The 18,731-nt window shown below is 36.1% G+C and overlaps 1 protein-coding gene across 2 annotated transcripts in view; it reads right to left on the bottom strand.

Annotated features, from left to right (window-relative positions):
- ASCC3 (activating signal cointegrator 1 complex subunit 3) overlaps positions 1–18,731 on the bottom strand; it is a 276,745-nt gene that overhangs the window by 220,482 nt on the left and 37,532 nt on the right. For both annotated transcript variants that reach the window (XM_074581044.1, XM_074581045.1), the window contains exons 5-8: positions 12,043–12,163; positions 9,331–9,538; positions 8,439–8,580; positions 7,735–7,860 (exon numbers count right to left, since the gene is read on the bottom strand). In XM_074581044.1, the coding sequence (XP_074437145.1) occupies positions 7,735–7,860; positions 8,439–8,580; positions 9,331–9,538; positions 12,043–12,163 (597 nt within the window). The remainder of the gene's footprint in view (positions 1–7,734; positions 7,861–8,438; positions 8,581–9,330; positions 9,539–12,042; positions 12,164–18,731) is intronic.

The following is an 18,731-nucleotide window of genomic DNA, read 5'->3' as shown; positions in this document are numbered from 1 at the left end:
CTGCAGTGTACCTTTATTTCAATTACCATATCAAGTCTATTTGATATTACCTTATCCAGTCTCTTTTTCTCTGTTTTGTTTTAAAGATGTTACCCAAAATAAAGCAATCTGGAATGCAATAAAATCAGTGATTCCGTTGAAGAAAAGAAGAGCATCTTACTGGCAAAAGAATACTAGTATTTAAACTAATAGAAAGATTTTATGAATCCAGAAAAGTGCCGTCGTATCATTTACAATATTAAAAGCTATATTAATAAAGTAAGAATATTTTTCAAAATACTTTTCAGAGATTTATCACAATGGGAAGATGTTTCTATTGCTGAAAGGTAAAGAACTATTTAGCATCCAGGAAATCATACAGTGATATCTAAAAATTGAAAAGCCACAGTCAATTGAAGCACATGTTTTAAAAATATTACATTCAATGATTTATATTCAAGTACAGCAAGTGTCTTCCAACAGTGAATTGGTAGCCAGCAACACAGCATATGTTTCCATTTCTCTAACTTCAGATTACAGGTAAATTTTAAGACCAGAATAGCACTTTAGAGGTTGCACGTCATGGCAACAGATCGTTTTAATGCGGATTTAATTAACTATTTCTCATAAGAAATAGGATTTTCTTAACAGAAAAGTTTATAATTTTACACTAGATGGACAATAAACTGTCGGTTTGGCACAAAGCACTTATTTTCATGTGCTTTCAGCCAAAGCAACAGTGTTTACTCAGACAATTTAAATAAAAGAATTCACAAAAGCCTCAGCTGAGCCTATGTTAGATAGTCAAACAATGTGATGCAGAAATTGTAAATTTTGCATCTGGAATTCTAAAGTAATGATAAAATACTCATTAATCCACACGCTGAAGAAAATTAAGCCAGAATTTGTAGGCTTTAACATCACTGTAGAACCTTAACTCCAATGTTCTTGTTAACCTGTTATTGCACATATTCTACCTTCTTTGGAACCCCCCCATGAAATATGGAGACAGACTGCAATTCCTAATATACATTACCAGCTATTAAAAACATTGTATCATAACCTACATGGCTTTTTTCCTTGTCTTAAGTTGGGACTAATGATTACGGAACTTGTAAGCTTTCCTCAGAGCAATTCACTAGTATACTTCATTGGATAAATGACAAGATTTCAATAAAATTATAATTATTTTTAAAAATTATTCAATTCAGTCCAACTGCCAACTGCTGTTTGGAAAACATGCAACTGAAATACATACCAAGATCAACTTTGGAATAACTGACCCAACATTCTGGATGTGAAAAATGTAATTTATGCAAAAACATCCGTACTTCTATTCAGTAGACTTACTTTGTACAATTGTAAAACCAAGAAAACATTACAGGAAAAAAGAGAATATTGATTTTGTAATAATTCCTTCACATAATGCAGAGAAAAAAACACATTTCTTATTTAGACCACTAAGCAGTGTTAGTATAAGGAAATGGAAATAATATGACACAAAGAAATAAATCCTACCTTGAACACCCACTTTAGGAAAAAAGCTAAAGTCATTTTTCACAAACAGCAATTTGTTAGATAAAACCTGTTTTCACAGTCTTGAAAAGGAACTTCCCCTGACCTGAGTTTATGACTTTAAAGGTACATTTATTTGGCAAAAAGGCTGGCACAAAAACGCCTTTAGAGTAAGTACAAAAAATATATTTCAGTAATGGTCAAGCTGCATGTCAAACAGCCAAAGCTAATAAATCTAAGCTTGCACTTACTCCATTTTTAAAATTCTCATTATTGAAACAGCCTAGCTAGCATGCCACTTTCACAAGTAGTTGCACCGTAATCACAGAATGGTAGGGGTTGGAAGGGACCTCTGGAGGTCATCTAAGTCCAACCCCCCTGCCAGAGGAGGGTCACCTAGAGCAGGTTACACAGGAACGCGTCCAGGCGGGTTTTGAATGACTCCAGAGACAGAGACTCCACCATCTCTCTGGGCAGCCTGTTCCAGTGCTCTGCCACCCTCAAAGAAAAGAAGTTCCTCCTCATGTTTAGGTGGAACTTCCTATGCTGAAGTTTGTGCCCGTTACCTCTTGTCCTGTCGCTGGGCACCACTGAAAGAAGACTGGCCCCATCCTCCTGACACCCAGCCTTTAAGTATTTATAAGTGTTGATAAGATCCCCCCTCAGTCTTCTTTTTTACAGACTGAAAAGACCCAAGTCCACCAGCCTTTCTTCCTAAGAGAGATGTTCTAGTCCCCTAATCATCTTTGTAGCCCTAATACTTTACACTAAACTGGTGTGACCAACCAGCTACTTATAAACTGCGTGTGCTTATACAGTGATGAAAACATAGCTCTCCAAATAATAACAAATGCCAAGAAGAATAAATATTTACATATCAAGTTGGGGGTGGAATTTGCTGCCTTGCGGTAAGGCAAGAACCCTTTGCGACTCCTGTGGGACACAGCGCACCCTTCTGCCATTGAATGCTAGAGATGTTCCTGAGCAGGAGCACAACACCCTCTGTGCAAACCAGTATCTCCTGCTCCCAACTCAATGGGGGTAGGAAAAAAAGAATATGAGATGACACAGGTGGAGTTAGACTGTGGCAGGAGGTGAAGCCGTTCAGATCATAGTGTAGAAAGGTAGCGGTGACAAAGCAGAAAAAGGTACAACACAGATAATAGGAGAGTGCTAATGCCAGCAGTTTATGACAGATGCTATGTTATGCTTTTATGGCTGCTAAATTATGAAAGGTTAGTTGCTCCTGATCTCATATTTGCAGCGCATAATGGGATTAGGTAGGAATGGTAGCTACAAAAATATGGATTGTTTTGTAAGTTTGTATCATGAGTTTCATCTTAGCATCTGGATTCTTCCAAGTACTGATTACATGATGCTTCAGAAAAATCTGCTTGCGGAATAATTTAACTAATCATGAAGTTAAACACTTTAGAAAAGCTCTGATCCTTCACAAGGAGGATTTAACCAAACTAAATACTTAACTTTGAAAATACTAGCCCTAAGATTTCAGATAATATAGTGCCAAACCTAGCTAAAATGTGTTTTTTCTTCATTCTGGCATGCAGTTGAAGATGCATCCTGATTACACTGCCAATCCTATAAATAAGAACTTCCTATTAATGCCTGTGCTAATTTAAGGCATTGCTGCTCCTTTTGGAGTTGGTTCATAGAAGTTTTGTCATTTTGCCTTATATTTGTACAAAAGAAACAAATAAAAAAATAATTCTATGTATGTTTAAAACGTGGTTAAAATGTGTTTCGTTAGAATTAATATATAGAGGAATACATTTCTCTCATCTCTTCTCAATCTATGTTTATGTCAGCCTAAGGAAATGAGAAAAAAATGTAAGTAAATCTGAACTAATACTTAAAAACATTTAAAATGAAAGATTACTTCAGCTTACATGATCCAGAGGTTTAGCTTTTGGCTAACAGTTCAAAATACAAATGAACTCCTTATTATGAACTCAGTTCTGATCTTAAGAGCTTTGAAGATAAAATTTAATAGTGTATTCTGCAATAGGCATGTTACACGGTCAAAGATTCTACCCAAACTGCTGACAACGTGATCAAAATCACGTAACTGATGAGAAATATCTAGAGTCCTTAAAATTACTTTTGTGTAGATGAAAACATAAAGACTGAAGAGAAGCTCCTGTGACACTTCAAAAATTCTTGCATTAATACTCAGTTGAAAGTGAAACAATTTTGAAGGAATATAAACTAGCCCATTTTAGACTATTCATTACCTTCTGTCTTTTAACAGGAAAATTAAAGGGAAATTAAACTTTTTGACAAAAAAAGTTTTTAGTTTCATTACCAGTATTATGTTATGCCTATACTTTACAGATTCTTCTGTAGAGCTCCTTTGTCTGTTAAAAGGCAGAGGTGACACAAATACAAACTAGTAGCCGAATAACAGAATTTTCACCTACTAGGTAATGTGAATATTAAGTTGGATAATGAAGACTTTTTGCCTTTAGTCTCTTCACCACAACTGACTGACACCTCTGCTACCTATTAGAACGCTTATGCTACTAATAGAAGCATTTTCTAAAAATACTTTCTCTGTGAAACGCGCTCACTTCAGCACAGCTTCTTGGTCTGTCTTTGTACATTGCCAGGCCCACTTTTGTCAACATAGCTGATACAAAGCATTAGTGAAGAACTAATTTTACGAATTGCTACCATTCTTCTTATGCCCTTTCTTATTGGTCACACTTCACAGTGAGGTTTATGTCTTTTCAGTCCTTTGGGAAAACTGATGCTGTTCAGGTTTTTAACTTTGAATGAGTGAAGGTACCACTGGAAACTTTCAAATCAAGATGTAGGGTTATGTATATTATCAATAGCATATAAATGTCTTTCCCTTAAAAAGAAATCTACACCAGGCATTAAAACCTTTCCATAAATCAATTCTAAATAAAAGCACACTTCTCTACAATACAATAAGCTAGAACGTCAGCTGTACAGTAGTTCTCCTGATGACCTAACCTCTCCGCACTTGGCAAGGTAGTTATCAAGTGACGAAGAGCCCAGGGGAAGGCCCAGGAAATTTTCTAATTGTACAAAATTTGTCATACTCTGTAGCTGAAGCAATGACCTGTATGTCCCATAGATGTCCCTCAAGTTTCAAAGAGGGCAGGTGTTTAGATGAAAAAGTCAAAATCTTCTGTAGTGCAAACCCATTTTTATTTCTGTCATCTAGTCGCAGCTTCTCAAAGCAAGCAAAAGAACGCTGGACCTCACAGAACAGAGCCTTTTATTACCAAAAAAATATACAGAAAAAGAAGGGGATCACTGTTTTTATCATTATTGTGTAGGCAAAGTAGCTCCAGAGAGGTTACCAGCAGTTTACAACAACAGCTGGCCTCTCCCCAGCAGGCTGACGTCTCTCAGCTTTAAGAGCTGAGGAAGGATTTCCATCCCCCACTGCGCTGAGCACCAGGGGCTCTGACCTGCCCCACCTCCTCCTCCTCGCAGTGGCTCTGTGGCAAATGAGAACTAAAACGCTTAAGCCTGAAAGTAAGTCAGTAAAACTGCTCTTGGAAAGCAGAAGAGTGATCTATTTTCTGGATGTAAAAAAGAGACAATTTTACTAGGAGAAACACCTTAGAAAATGCAAACTGAATACTGGGACAAACAGATCTTAGCACCTGAGGCAGGGAAACACAGCCAGAGCCGGCTCTCAGCAAGGTAAGAAACTCACCAAAGCATAACAGAAATGGGACTGGTGAAATGGAGAACAGGTGAAAACTAAACAGATAAACTCAAAGGAAGAAGAGTATTTATCATTTTTAAAACCACCAGGATTTCTCCATAAAACAGCAAGTGCTTGGACATCTGTGTGATAAATACCCTTGTAACGGCAACACTAGACTGTTTGGTTGTTCTGAGCTTTTTTCCTGGGGACCTTTATTTTTATTGGCTGCATGTATATTGACTCATTAAACAGAATGAGAACCTTAATCTGTACATTTAGACCAACTCAATGTCTTACAACAAAACCCTACTACTAATGGCATCTCATAATAGTCAATAGTAGCAAAACTCTCAACTTTCTCATGAAGCCTTCAGGTGCTGCTATGAACTATCTACAGTGACATTTACTGTCACCTCTTCTCCTTGCAAATCTATTTATATTTTAAATAATCTTGCAAACATACCTATACAGGGATATGAGAGCTATTTTATAAGCACCTATATATATAAGCACCTATAATCACCTGTGATTCTGTGATATATGCTAGGGAGAAAGCTAAAAAATTGTATTTTCTGCTTTTGCTCACACTAGTTCAACAAAAAAAGAATAAACCACATTGACAGAAAAAATTCTTGCTCTTTAAACTGACTCCAGTTATTGGCCAAAATTTTAAGCACCAACCAAGATTTTTATGAGCTTAAAGATCTAGAACAGCCATGCAGAGAATGCAAAAAGAAATCTTCCCCTAACCAAGATACATACTTCTTGACCAGTTTATCTTAAAAAATACACACATTGGCAATTTCAGTCTCTTTACCTGATTGAGAAAAAGGTGTTATTGAATAAGATTCAAATCTATGAGTCTCAGTCATGGAAATGGGAATCTGACAGTTCTGCAGTTGGACAAATTATTCATAGATTTGTCATCTTTTGTTGCAAACTGGGTATCAAAGTTGTGGGTGGGAATTAAATACATAACTGTTCAAACATTCCAAATCGTATTTACTGTCGACACTCCTATTTGGTGTTCTGTAATAGGAAACATAGGGAAAAGTTCTGAAGAAGATTGTTTCTATTTCAGAATTTCACTGTAAAACTGAGAAGTATGCCTCTTGACCATACACTACCTACAAAGAAGATGAATTGTTCACGAAATTTGTATAACTGATGCATTTTGTAACATTTAATTTAAACATTATATGTGTAAAAATCAGCAAACTATTTCTTTTAGATATTTATTTTTCTGTCCGAACTATATTTTTTCTGAAAAATAGTTATTGTCTCTTGAAATATTGGTACTTCTTGCGAAAAGCTTACAAATTAGTAGGTAGTATTTTGCTAGGAGAAAGACATTTCATTGCAAAAAGCTGTCATGCTGAAAATTGTCATATAAAATGTCACATTTTACAGCTGAAGCAGTTCAACTTTTCTATCTAGTTAAGCTGTCAGTCACTTCATAAACATGACATTAGTTACTGTCACCCAAGCTGAAAAGAACAGTTTCTGATTCTAAAATTAAACTGTCTTCTGTTTTAAAAAGAGTTAAATCTTTATGTAAGGCATAATCTTTACTCAGAACCCCAGTAAAGTGTTCTGGGTAACCGTATTAGATTTATATTCTCATTTCCTGTTTTCCCCCAGGGAAAAAAGTGGGAAACATTTTTCTATGTTGTACGCTGCTGAAGAGCTAAAAAACTTAAAACCTTCTTCATATGCACATACAGCTTGCTCTTTATGTACCTGTTGAAATCAATAGCAAAATCTTCCATTTATTAACAGATTTGTCATATACAATAAGGAGCACGCAGGTACATGCGATGAGTACTGCAAGTTCTAGGCTGCAAATACTAAAAACAAATGTAGTTCCCTTACCTCAGCTTTTTCAGCATTTTAAACCAATAAAAGTTAAAATGTTAATGTTTGTTTTAGTTGTATTTTTCCCCGCCTGCCCTCTGATGATTTCCCCCCACGATGATTTTCTATCATCAAAATTTTCCTAATAATGATTTGCCTTTTTCTGCTTAAAGAAGCACTATTCCTGAAGCTTTTGCACCCCTTACAGTCTATAACACCGTAACTCAATACCCCCAACAACTGCATTGTACTATAAGACTAGTCTCATGGACTGCAAAACAGTGCTGTGCAGTCACAAGCCATTCTTCACAAATCAAGATGTGTCACGTCTCCATGGGGTCTCCAGAAAGAGAACAGAATCACCATAATCTTTTCATTTCAGTGATCCAGATCCCAGCTTAAAACCATAAATAGCTAAACAGGTAATGCCAAAGGAACTGAGAATTGCAACTCATGAACAAGTCGTTTAGAGCAGGAATTTCTCCAATCTGAGTCGTCATGAAAGGGATTATACCACTGAAATACATTCCCCAACAAATATTCTCAAAATTAGTAGTGAAGAAACTAACTGGGTGCATTTACACATCACAAACCACAATATTAAGTAGTAATCTTTTCCAGTTAATTTTTTGTAATATAAAGTAAAAACTAATTTAATATCTTTGAAATGGTTTACTCACCTCATCTAAGTCTTTAATATAAACAATTTTCTCTTCAATACCAATAGGCATTGGTTCACTATGGGGGATTTTCACCTCTTCATACATTTTATTGTTTTCTCTCTGAACTGCCTCTGGTAAGAACACCTGTAACAGTATTACAGGAAATTAATTGGAAGTATGAAAACAGAAAGTGTCATTATGTATAATCCACTTTAAACAATGGTTCATCGCTTTCCTTCAAAAAATGAATCCAAAATAAAAGCAATTCTCACTGATTCATTTTATAGATAGCACCGAACCCCCAAAATGGAAAATAATCAGTTTTACTACTCAGAAAATGGTCCCCAAAAGACAAAAAAGATAACTCCATTTTATTAAATTTCAAAAGCCATTAAGTCTAGAATTTCATAAAGCATTCATTTTGTTAAAGTCATTTCAATGGTTTCAAAAAGATGGAAAGAGAAAAATGGTATTTTAATGATTTAAGTGACCCTAGAAAAAACCCCACAAATACATTAATTGAGAATGAGATTATTTCTTCTAGAGTCAAAATAAAAACAGAATGTATGAAAGTGTATAAAACCCTCTGCAAAGATGCACTGCTTCATACATTGGACTCTGATAAGGAGGAGACTCTCTAAAGGAACAAAGGGAACCCTGCTGCACATTATTCAATGGGAAAGATTACACTGTTCAAGAAGGGTCATGCACCAAACACATACCTTTGCACCCCCAATGAATGCTGATGTTTTCATAGCTTCAGCTCGGGAATCATAAACATGCGGATAATGAATTTTTTCGAAGTCCATCTCTCTCTGTCTACTTAGGACTGGCATACTTCGAGCATTCAAAAGTGCTAGTTCTCTGTGAGCAGAAAAATAACTGTGATAATTCTGCCCATTTTAGGCAGCCATCACAAAAACTGAATGTGGTATATTAAAGTCATTGTAGAACAGTTGTAGAAATTTAAGGAAAAAAACACTGCATAAAATAATGAACAAAGGAATTTTAAAGTGTTATTCTCTGGCATCAGTTACCTTATAACACACTGTTTAGATAAAACCCAAAAGTTCAATCTGGTAAGTGCAAGGCTTTCTCAAATGCAGTTTTGCCTCTTTTTAAGCAATACAGCAACATGTATTCACAGTTAAATACCAGTCCCACTATATTTTTCTCAGTATGAAATACAACAGCTTATTTGCTCCTTATCCCCTCCCCTCCTCTACTCCTCCCACTACCTTTAGCAGACAACATGCAAAATAGTACCCATTAATCTTGAGGAAAAAGAAAAGATAGTTCTGATAGATTTAGTAGAGACTTCATAAATCTTAAGCGAGTAGTGTGCGTACAGGCACTAAGAAAGATAGCCTGCCCCTCTAATCTGCATCTCCAGCCCACATAGATAAGATCAAGAAGAGTCTCATTAAGCAGATCGCTGCTTTCTTTCCCTGAAAATTAGGTTTTCATATTAAAATAATCTCTACACTTGTAATAAAACGTGACTTGAAGACAGAATCACCTAATCACCACAGCAAACTAAAGAAAATAAACTATTATGATATGTTGAAGGAGTAATTACAACAGAAGCATTTCTCAACTTTTGGCATTCATTACCTTTGCATTCGTAGCTCTTTGGGATCAAAGCACATTAGCCCTTCTCCAGAAACTTCTCCATCTTCCCCAGCTTGTTTTTCTTTTCTGGCATTCCGCTTTTCTTCCCGACGATATTGTTTCATTAACAGCTTTTCTTGTTCAGACTGAATTGTAACTTGACAACCATAATTGGGTTTAGCATTTTCTCCTATAAACTTCTTGCATTGTTCTGAAATATGGGAACAGGTATGCATCTCCATAAGTACTGGATTCCACCTTTGTTTTCACAATTTTATTCTTAAGGTTAATTTTGTTGGTTGGTTTCTTTTTTTGGCGGGGGGGAGGCTGGGGGTGGGGGGGTGTTTTTAGAGATAGCTTAGCTTTATTTAGATGACCATGCAGCAGTTGGCCTCATGAAATCTAAAAGTAGCAGCTCATGTCCCAAAGGTAGGACATTTAAAGTTACCACTGTTAGGCAAACAAAAATTCTTCATCCCAAAGTAAGAGGATGGGCTAGCAGCAACAGGAAGAGCTTTATTCTTTTCTGTGTTTATGACGACTTCATCGACACTGGAAATGCCACTTACCTCTCTTCTGTGTATACACTGATGAGTAGAATGGTGTGAAAACATTAAACAGGCTGGTTTTTTTAGACAGCCTCTTCACATAAAAATTGGCGTATATTTACTAGATAACACGATTGTAGTGAAAACATACTCACAATGTAATTTTCCTAAACAAGTGAGAAAATAAATCCTATTCTATACAACCACAAGGACTCTTTCCCTTTATGTGGTTAAGCAGTAGAATTGAATCAAGAAGAAACAGAACCACAAAACAACTACAGTAAGCAATCGATCTAGGGGAGCAAGGAACCCAAAAAAGCCCAGTCACATTCACCCTTCTGAGGCCACTACTGTCCAAAGCCAAAGACACAACCAAGTCTTTTATATGCAATGGGGTGGAGAGATTTGTCTTGTTTTAACTACACCAGTGTTTTTAAACTTCTATTTTCAAAATTCTGCAGATTATTAATTTAATGTAGGCTTGACTGAATATTACATACTTAATTATGTTTCATATGTACTTTTGCAGTCAAACTCTAGAGTCAAAAACTTGAAATTTTTTTTTCATCAAATAAACACAGTTGACTGACATTTTGAACTATTTGTGCTGCTTAGTTTTCACCTACACTAACAGTGAAACTCCTACATCTCAAAGCACACATACTGGATAAGGTGACTATAACTTGTTAAATAGCATTGAAAAAATTCTAATAAACTGTCAAAATGTCCACATTAAAACCATCATGTCTGTAGCTTTAACTCTCCCCCTCATATTAAAAGGGGACAATAATGCATACAATTTCCTGACTAAATTTAATTCACACACCAGGGCAAAGAACAGTTACTTGATTTGTCTGATAAGCACAACAATCACCTTTACTGCCGTGGAAGTAAATTACATAAGAAATAGTCAAATAATACAGCATGCTACAAAAATGCAGTACATGTACAGTTCCTTGACTCGTGCTTATTTTCTTAAGACACAAATTACTCAAAGTTAACTACGTTTCTGCAGACACAAATGATACCCTTCCCCAAATGCAATTCTGGAAAGATAAAACTTCAGTCCCCATTAGAAATACAATTTTGATCAACTTAAAAGAAAAAAGCCTTATTAAAATTAATAAACTGAACTTGGGGCAGAGCATCTTCAATCTCAGAAGATACTCAAATATCATTGACTTCTTTACCACAGTGAAAGAAGGGTTCTCTCATCAGTGAAAAAAAGCATACAATCGGTAATGCTCTCCTATTGTCTCAAAAGCACAACATTGAAAATATTATTTCTCCACACTCTAGCAGAAATTACTGTGACAGATTTTATTGATGGCATAATGAAGAATAAATTCATAATAGCTTCCAAAATACTACTTCTCCGAAGTGAGAAGAAAATATTTGTGTAACTAAAATCTGTACATAGCAGAAAAACTACAATAGTTCAGTTTCTACTGAATGTATTTTTTTATTATTTGTTTATTTCAGAAGGGAATAAACACCAAGACAGAAAGCCATGCTTAAGTCCACCATTACTAGTTTTATTCACTTTTTTCTAACTCTGTGTGCTGTGAACATGCAATGGGACAGATCTATTTTTATCAGAGGACAAAGTGAGAATACTTGTTTTTAAATGGCAATTTGTACAAGAGATTTTTAAAAGAATTATTCTGCACAGGCAATTTATTTTATAAAAACAAAAATCACAGTATAAAACCTGGACCCCGTTTTTTCCTTTCACTTATCCATCCTTAAGCTTCACTTTATTTTTTTTGGAAGTGGTTGTTACTGCGCTTTTTCTCCCCAAGACCTACATTTGATGACAGTACAAAAGTAGAGATCAAGCAGGAAAGCAGATGAAGAATAATCAAGGATGAACTTATTTCCAGAGTAATCCACTAAAACAGATACAGTGCCAATAGTTAATACACTTAAAAATTACATGTGCCCACAGGCAGTTGAAAAGTAAATAAATATATGCACTATGTATTTGTTTCCTCTGTATAAGACCATGATTTCTTTGTTTAGGCCCACATAAATATGCCCTCCCTTTTTTTTGGGGTTTTTTTTTTGGCTTGCTGTTCACATACACAGTACTGTTGTTTGAAATATAACTAAACAGTTAGAAAATACTTTTTGTCTGGTTTGGAACAAAAACATTGTAGTTGCTTACCTTGCAGAGTCTGGAACCTGTTATCACTTGGACAAGTCAAAGATCTTTCCAGAATCAGAGATCTGTTCTGTAGGAGTTTCTCTATGAGTTCAAAACCTTCAGGGCCCAGCAGTTCAAATAACTACGAAGAAAACAAAGTCATAAGTCACTGTCCAAATTAATGTAAATTTATAAATAGGACTGCACTATTTCAACAAATTAATGAACTTCAATGCCAAGTAATTCAACCCAAAAGGTATTGTTGCTAGTATTCAGCCAGACTCTCAATTACAAAAAGGGAAAATTACAGAAAGTTTTCAGCTGGAAACATTTAAAAACTGTGAATTTTGTCTATTAAAAAAAAAATCCATTTCTCTTAGCGATTCTTGTATAAAATTTAACTCTTCTCAAGACTAAACTTTATGTGTCTTGCTTTATGGTTATTTACATAAACTATGCTGCAAATTTATTCCTCTACAATCTAAGCAGATAAATCAAGAGAACCAATGCTTTCTCATAAAAGTCAGATAAATAGGAAGTTATTCCCATTCCAGTGAATAAGAGATATAGCCTACTGCATTTTCACAGTCACATCCTATAGCGAAAAAAAAATAAATAAAAGTCACAGCTGTGGAGTACAGCAGGAATTTGAAGAAACAATTAAGACGATGCTAGTATCAACTTCAATCTATACAACCTGCACACATAATGCTCTGTGTGTGAGCATGTGCAATTCAAACCCACGGTGTAGGTGATGTACACCAGAACAGAATTCCATACCAATAAGCATTAGCCCAATGATTCTCTTATGCAAATGATTCTGTTGTAGCAGGGTAGATAAACACAGTTCCCTATTTAAAGTTCTCTTTTCCACATAATACTGCTTTTAATGGGGAAAAAAGCCCACACAAAATATTAAAAGCACTTCCTTGTCCATCTTATCTGTAATTACTTTGTCAAAAATCAAAACAATACAGTAGAGCAGTAAGTTACTCAGAACTCATTCTTGATTTCTAATAATGCTTGAAACAATTTTTCTCCATTTTTTTTTCAATTCCCAAAAAGAAAAATATGGCAGTTTCTCCTTAGTGTCCTTTAAGTTTGCTGCTAATAGTATTCATACAACTTCAGGTTGTAAAAATAAAAGTTATGGTGTACTTTGATGTGACTTTCTATGAAAGAGTAAGACTTCAACACTGTAGGATTCAAGTATTTCTGTTCTAACTACAAAAAGGAGAGAGAGAGGTCTCTTGCTGTCCTGTATTTAATTTGCCAACTCCCTAACAGAGTTTTTCTGCGGTTGTCTGAGACTCGTCCCCTCTGGGAACACCTCGAAATAACTTTATGCTGCCTCTTCATATATTTGCAAAAGTTTGAACAGTGCCAAGGGCATCAGATCAATGATCCTTTTCTTCAGGCCAATCTGTACTTCATAATATGAGCTGTCGTTTAAAAATTAAAAAAAAAAGAAAAAGCGTTAGTCCTGGCCCTCAAGGTTTCTGTGAAAAACATATGGTTTGTGCAAATTAGTACAGTGATGGCAGAGTTTGCAGAGACCATGAAATAAAAGCTCTGAAAAGTCTTGTATTTCTTTCATTAGAACAATCAATGATGACAAATTGGAGAAGCAGTCGGCAAAAAAAGAAAAGAATGCAATAAATGTGGACAAATAGAAAATTCTATACTTGGATAAAAGGAACAAACTACAAAAATACAGGACAGGGAACTGCTGGCTAGACGTCAATTCTGCTGTCAAGGATCTCAAGCTATGATGGATTTCTTTTTATCCAGCCTTCACTAACAATGATCATTAGTTCTTCTCTTTTACATAGCTATTCACCGTCACTTTACTGCCACATTTTAGCTAATATTATCTAAAGATAGAAGACGACCTTGTTTTTATATTTCAAAAGAAAGTGGCAAATTAGTACTGGTAAGTTTGAGGAGTAGGTATTTTCCATGGGTAAATGCTTCAGGCAGGAAGGAAAAAATAATTATAAAAGCAACAAGAAAAGAAGTGTATCTGAAATATCTTACTTGTATAAAGAACTGATTACAAGCTTGCCTCAACACTGCTAATGTCCTATTGACTGTGGAATACCAGCAAGACAGGGAAACAACATGCTTTCAGTTCAACCAGATCTGGGCTTAAACACTAGTTTCTCATCCACGCAGCACACACAGTGTAAGCGCATTTAGGCTTACCATGTTGCCCCTCAGAACCCTCCAAAACCAAAACAAACACACCCCAGCACCCACAGAAGGCAAACAACACATTAGCCCTAAAACATCCAATGCAGACCTTCAGCTCTGCACAGGACTTCAAAGCACCTCTATTCACCAGAAGCTGTTACGAACAAGCTACAAAAGCATTAATCAGAAAATATGAGTTTTGATGGGGAAATGGATGACACTGTTTTTTGGAACAGGATGATATTTTTCCACTCCTGTTTTCCCAATATATTCTGAAACAAAAACCATCCGTACAAAACTATTTCAACCAATTAGAACAGCAGAGCCGTACAAAGAAGCAGTAATGTTACACGATGCATTCAACTTCACGGCCAGAGGTCATGAAGTAAAAACAGTATCACTTACTCCACCCCCAGTGAGCTAGGGGCTCAAAAGAAGAGTGCCAAGGTGAAACTGCCTATCCTACTCTCCAGAGAGCCTACCAGTCAAAGAGAACCGAACCCATACAGCACTACACATGACAGGCTACGCAACGCTCATGTGGTAAAAGCCCCTCCATTTTGCCTTCTTGATAGGTGGACAGGGCGTGGTATTCATTCACCACCAGCCGTTTGAGAACTGTCTGTATCACCTAAATAATCTTGCTGGTGTCTGAAAAGGAAGGAAGCTTTCAGAATATTTTAAACAGCTCAGACAGACTGAGCTTGTTGTTCAAGACTGAGGAGAAAAAGCTAAAGCATACAGAAGTCCAGAAGCAATGACCTGTTCTTATTGACAAGATGTCTCCCACACCTACTAGAAGCCTGACAGAGATCATGGTTGGAAAACAACCATTGAGAGCTAAACCAAGACAGAAGTGTAAGTGCTGAGAGATGGAGAACAAATTAAAGAGCAAGATCTGTCACCACCTACCATTGATGGTAGAAATGGCGACAATGGTAGAAAAAGTTTTCAAAGAGCAGAAAATAACTAAACCTGAGGACTTGTATGATCAATATGTTACTAATCATCAGATTTGTTCATACTATAGGAGTAATCCACTGCTTCCTCCTAATTAAGGTATTAAGAACTACCACAGAATACCGCTGTTTCAATTCTTAATCTTCTCATTTGTTTAGACTTCCAAGACCAGGGCAGGGTCCATTCAGAAGGATTTCTACCATTTAAAAAAAAAAACTTCGACATTCATTGGTGTTTTTAAGCCCAATTTTCAAAGTAATAAACAAATTAAACAACAAACTGAACTTCTATAACAATAGACACCATTAAAGATCTAAGCAGCAGCTGCACCTTATGGTAATTCATGAAAAACAGTATGAGCTGGAGAGCAACCACCACTTATTGGGATCCAACTTCAATAAAGTGAATGCTGAGTCTATCTTCAGAAATAGCACAAAATTTGCTTTCTTAAAAAAACCTTTGCACTGTAAGAATTATATATTTAATATTATATAGTCCTACTACCCAAATAATCCTGATGAAAATTTAGAGAGAAAACATGAGTTAAAACTAAACAAACTTCCACACAGTTCATCTTACTCAAAAGAGAAAGAGGTGCCAAAGTTTGTACAAAGTAACCACCCCACTACTGCTATCAATCTTATACTGGAAAGCACTTACACTTTATAGTAACAGGTTGACTGTATAAATCAAAGAGCAGGAAAGAGAAAATTAGGAGCTGCGTTAAACTGCCTCATGCCTACTAGGAGAAACAAAGCCCCAAGGCACAGAAAATATCTGAATAAAGGGGCCTCCTTTTGCCAGGACATACCTTTCCTATAATAAGTTTTATTTTTTGATGGTATAAATTGAAATTATCAACACAGGTTGGAGTGGCTGAACCAGCTGTAAAAGTGCAAAATCCACAACACCCTGCAGTACCCACTAAATGCTGATGTAGTCCTGACAGCCGCAGTTCCGTCTCATGCCTGGATGTTCAGCCAGAGGCACTATGCTGAAGCGACTGCTTATTAAAGTTGCTTTGCATCTTGATTTACAAAAAACAAACACATTACTAGTCATGGGAGGCTGTGTCATTTCCTAATGCACAGAACAGGCTTCCTTATGATGGTGGTTAAGGTGATTGCCCTACTACACTTCAGAGTATGTCTACAAAGATTCAAACTCCTCAAAGTGGAGTAGTGAAAGAAAAACAAAGTAACCATTTATGTAAAATGGAAAGCTTGAGAAAGCTATGAGGCAACTTGTTCAATCCTATCTACTTTTAAGCCTCTCCAAGTGATGAAGCACTAATCCCCAATTAGTTGCACTGCTCCTTTGGACAAATATCTAGTGTAAACTGCATAAAAATTCCTAATATTCACTATAGAAAATGAGAGCTTCTTCAGAGGTTTTACGTTGTTGAGAAAAAAATTTTGGATACAACATTTTACTTCTAAACATTTTGCTTTCTCTTCTAGAGAAGAAAAGGCAAATTGAGAAACTGTGATGCAGTCCTAGCAATTTATGTAGCTTAAAAGGCTGATTACTATACTCCATTCCAAATGAAATGCTTTCCATTAATCAAACCCAGGAGCTTGCAGGGTGATATTCAATCCAACAGTCCGCAGGATGAAGTTTCTAGCATTCAAATGCCAACTAGACGCAATGAATCTTAGAAGGACAGTGAAGCTGAGGACCATGTTGATGACAGCCTAATGGGAGCTTTTAATGAAAAAACTACCAGAGTAACAGGATGTTCCTGGAAATATTTTCAACACTTTCCTAGCATCATATTTATTTCTAACATATTGAGCTTCCACGACTCATCTCAAGTGCTTATTCCAACAAGGGGACAATAGGGAAATTTATGCTTGAAATAAAAATGGTGCAGGTCTGAATGGCAGACGTGTTCCCGGCACTTGAGCCTGTAACTTAAATGCCATTAATGACTTCAACATGGCTGATGGAAAAACCTTAAACAACATTTAACAGTGCATGTAAAAAAAAAAAAAAAAAAAAATAGCTACCCAGATCATGACCCTTTCATGACAGCCTGTTAGGAAAAAACATCTGTGCAATCTTGTTTGCAAAAATCTGTGAGAGGTCTGGTACAGAAAGTGGCACAGGGGCATAATTCTGTATTCAGTGTAGGCATTTCAGATTTGATAGATTATTATATATTCTGGCCTGAAAAGTCAACATCCAAGACCCTGAAAGCAGGCAAAGGAATCTGGTGAATGTTCATAGCTGACTTTTTTATAAGTTATAATGAGATAAATTAGAGAATGGGCAACTGTTGGAGAGACTGTGTGTCAATCAGCGGTTTCTTGAATACCAGCCAAACTATTAACGTTCCTTGAAGTCAGTAACAGACCGCACCCAAAAGGCAACCCCCACTGCCTTCAATAACAAAGGTCACAGATGACTTCAGCTACTACTCAGTGACCATAAAGACGTAGAATAGTGTGATATATGGCCACTCATATTTTTTTGAATGATTTTTACATTTCACTTTATGTGCATAGCCTTAGTATCTGGAAGAAAGTGCAACGAGCAATTAATCTAGGAACCAAAGGACAAGATGTGTCATATTGTATTAGAAAGGTGAGGCAAGGTCCCCATGCTAATAATTGTTACTGAATATATGCTAGTTATATGGGAAAAGTAAGGAGACACAGGCAGCAGCCTTCCAGATAAACAGCCATTTTTTCAAGTAAGGCTCAGCCATAAAAAGTATATCTTTATTCTGGAACTCACAGTTCAAGACTGTAACAAGACTTTACTCTGATTGTTAAATAGCTATATTCACTTTTCAATTCTGTAAGGCACAACTTACGAGGAGCCTTGGAGGTCCTTAGTGTGACCTCAAATATGAGGTACAGAATGTATTACTTTGACATCATAAACTCTCTGCCATCACAAAGGCATTTTCTTGATTTTCTCATCTTGTATGAGGTGGAAAGGGATCCTATAAAAAACAAAATTTTTCCTGAGATTTACGTGCAAACAAAAATAGACTAGGAACAGTCCTTGTACCTTGCTTGAGTCTTAGTACTCAGTACTGCTCTGCAGCAGTAAATGAAACAGTAAACCAAAGTCAGCCAACCAGCGTTTGTCCTCTATCTTTCTACCTTTACAGCCTAACAGCTGGTCTAGGTTGCAGAGTACCACCTCCACAACTAATTGCTATGCCTGCACTTAGTAGTTTGTTTGCAGATGATTTTGCTTCACAAGGCACAGTTTTCAAACAGCTGTAGAAGAATCATCTCCACAGCACAATCTCAAGTTTCTTCTGTTCTAGTAGCTATTGATTAACTGAAATGATTGCTTCCTTTCAAAAATTATAGGGAAAATAAGACCTTTTTATTGGGTTACAGACTTACTGCAAAATCTGTCTGGATATACTACCCCAAGAATACCAGACAGAAAAACTGATATTAACTATTGCTTAAAAGATTCAATAACACAAACAAAGACATTGAAGATAGAGGCTTTTTTTTCCCATGAGAAAATTCAACACAAACTTTGTGGATGTAATATATACACTGACCACCATTTACTACTGTGCTACTGAA

This window comes from Larus michahellis, chromosome 3 (assembly GCF_964199755.1).
Source record: "Larus michahellis chromosome 3, bLarMic1.1, whole genome shotgun sequence".
In the NCBI taxonomy this organism is placed as follows: Eukaryota; Metazoa; Chordata; class Aves; order Charadriiformes; family Laridae; genus Larus; species Larus michahellis.
This window is presented reverse-complemented; position numbering and strand designations above follow the sequence as displayed.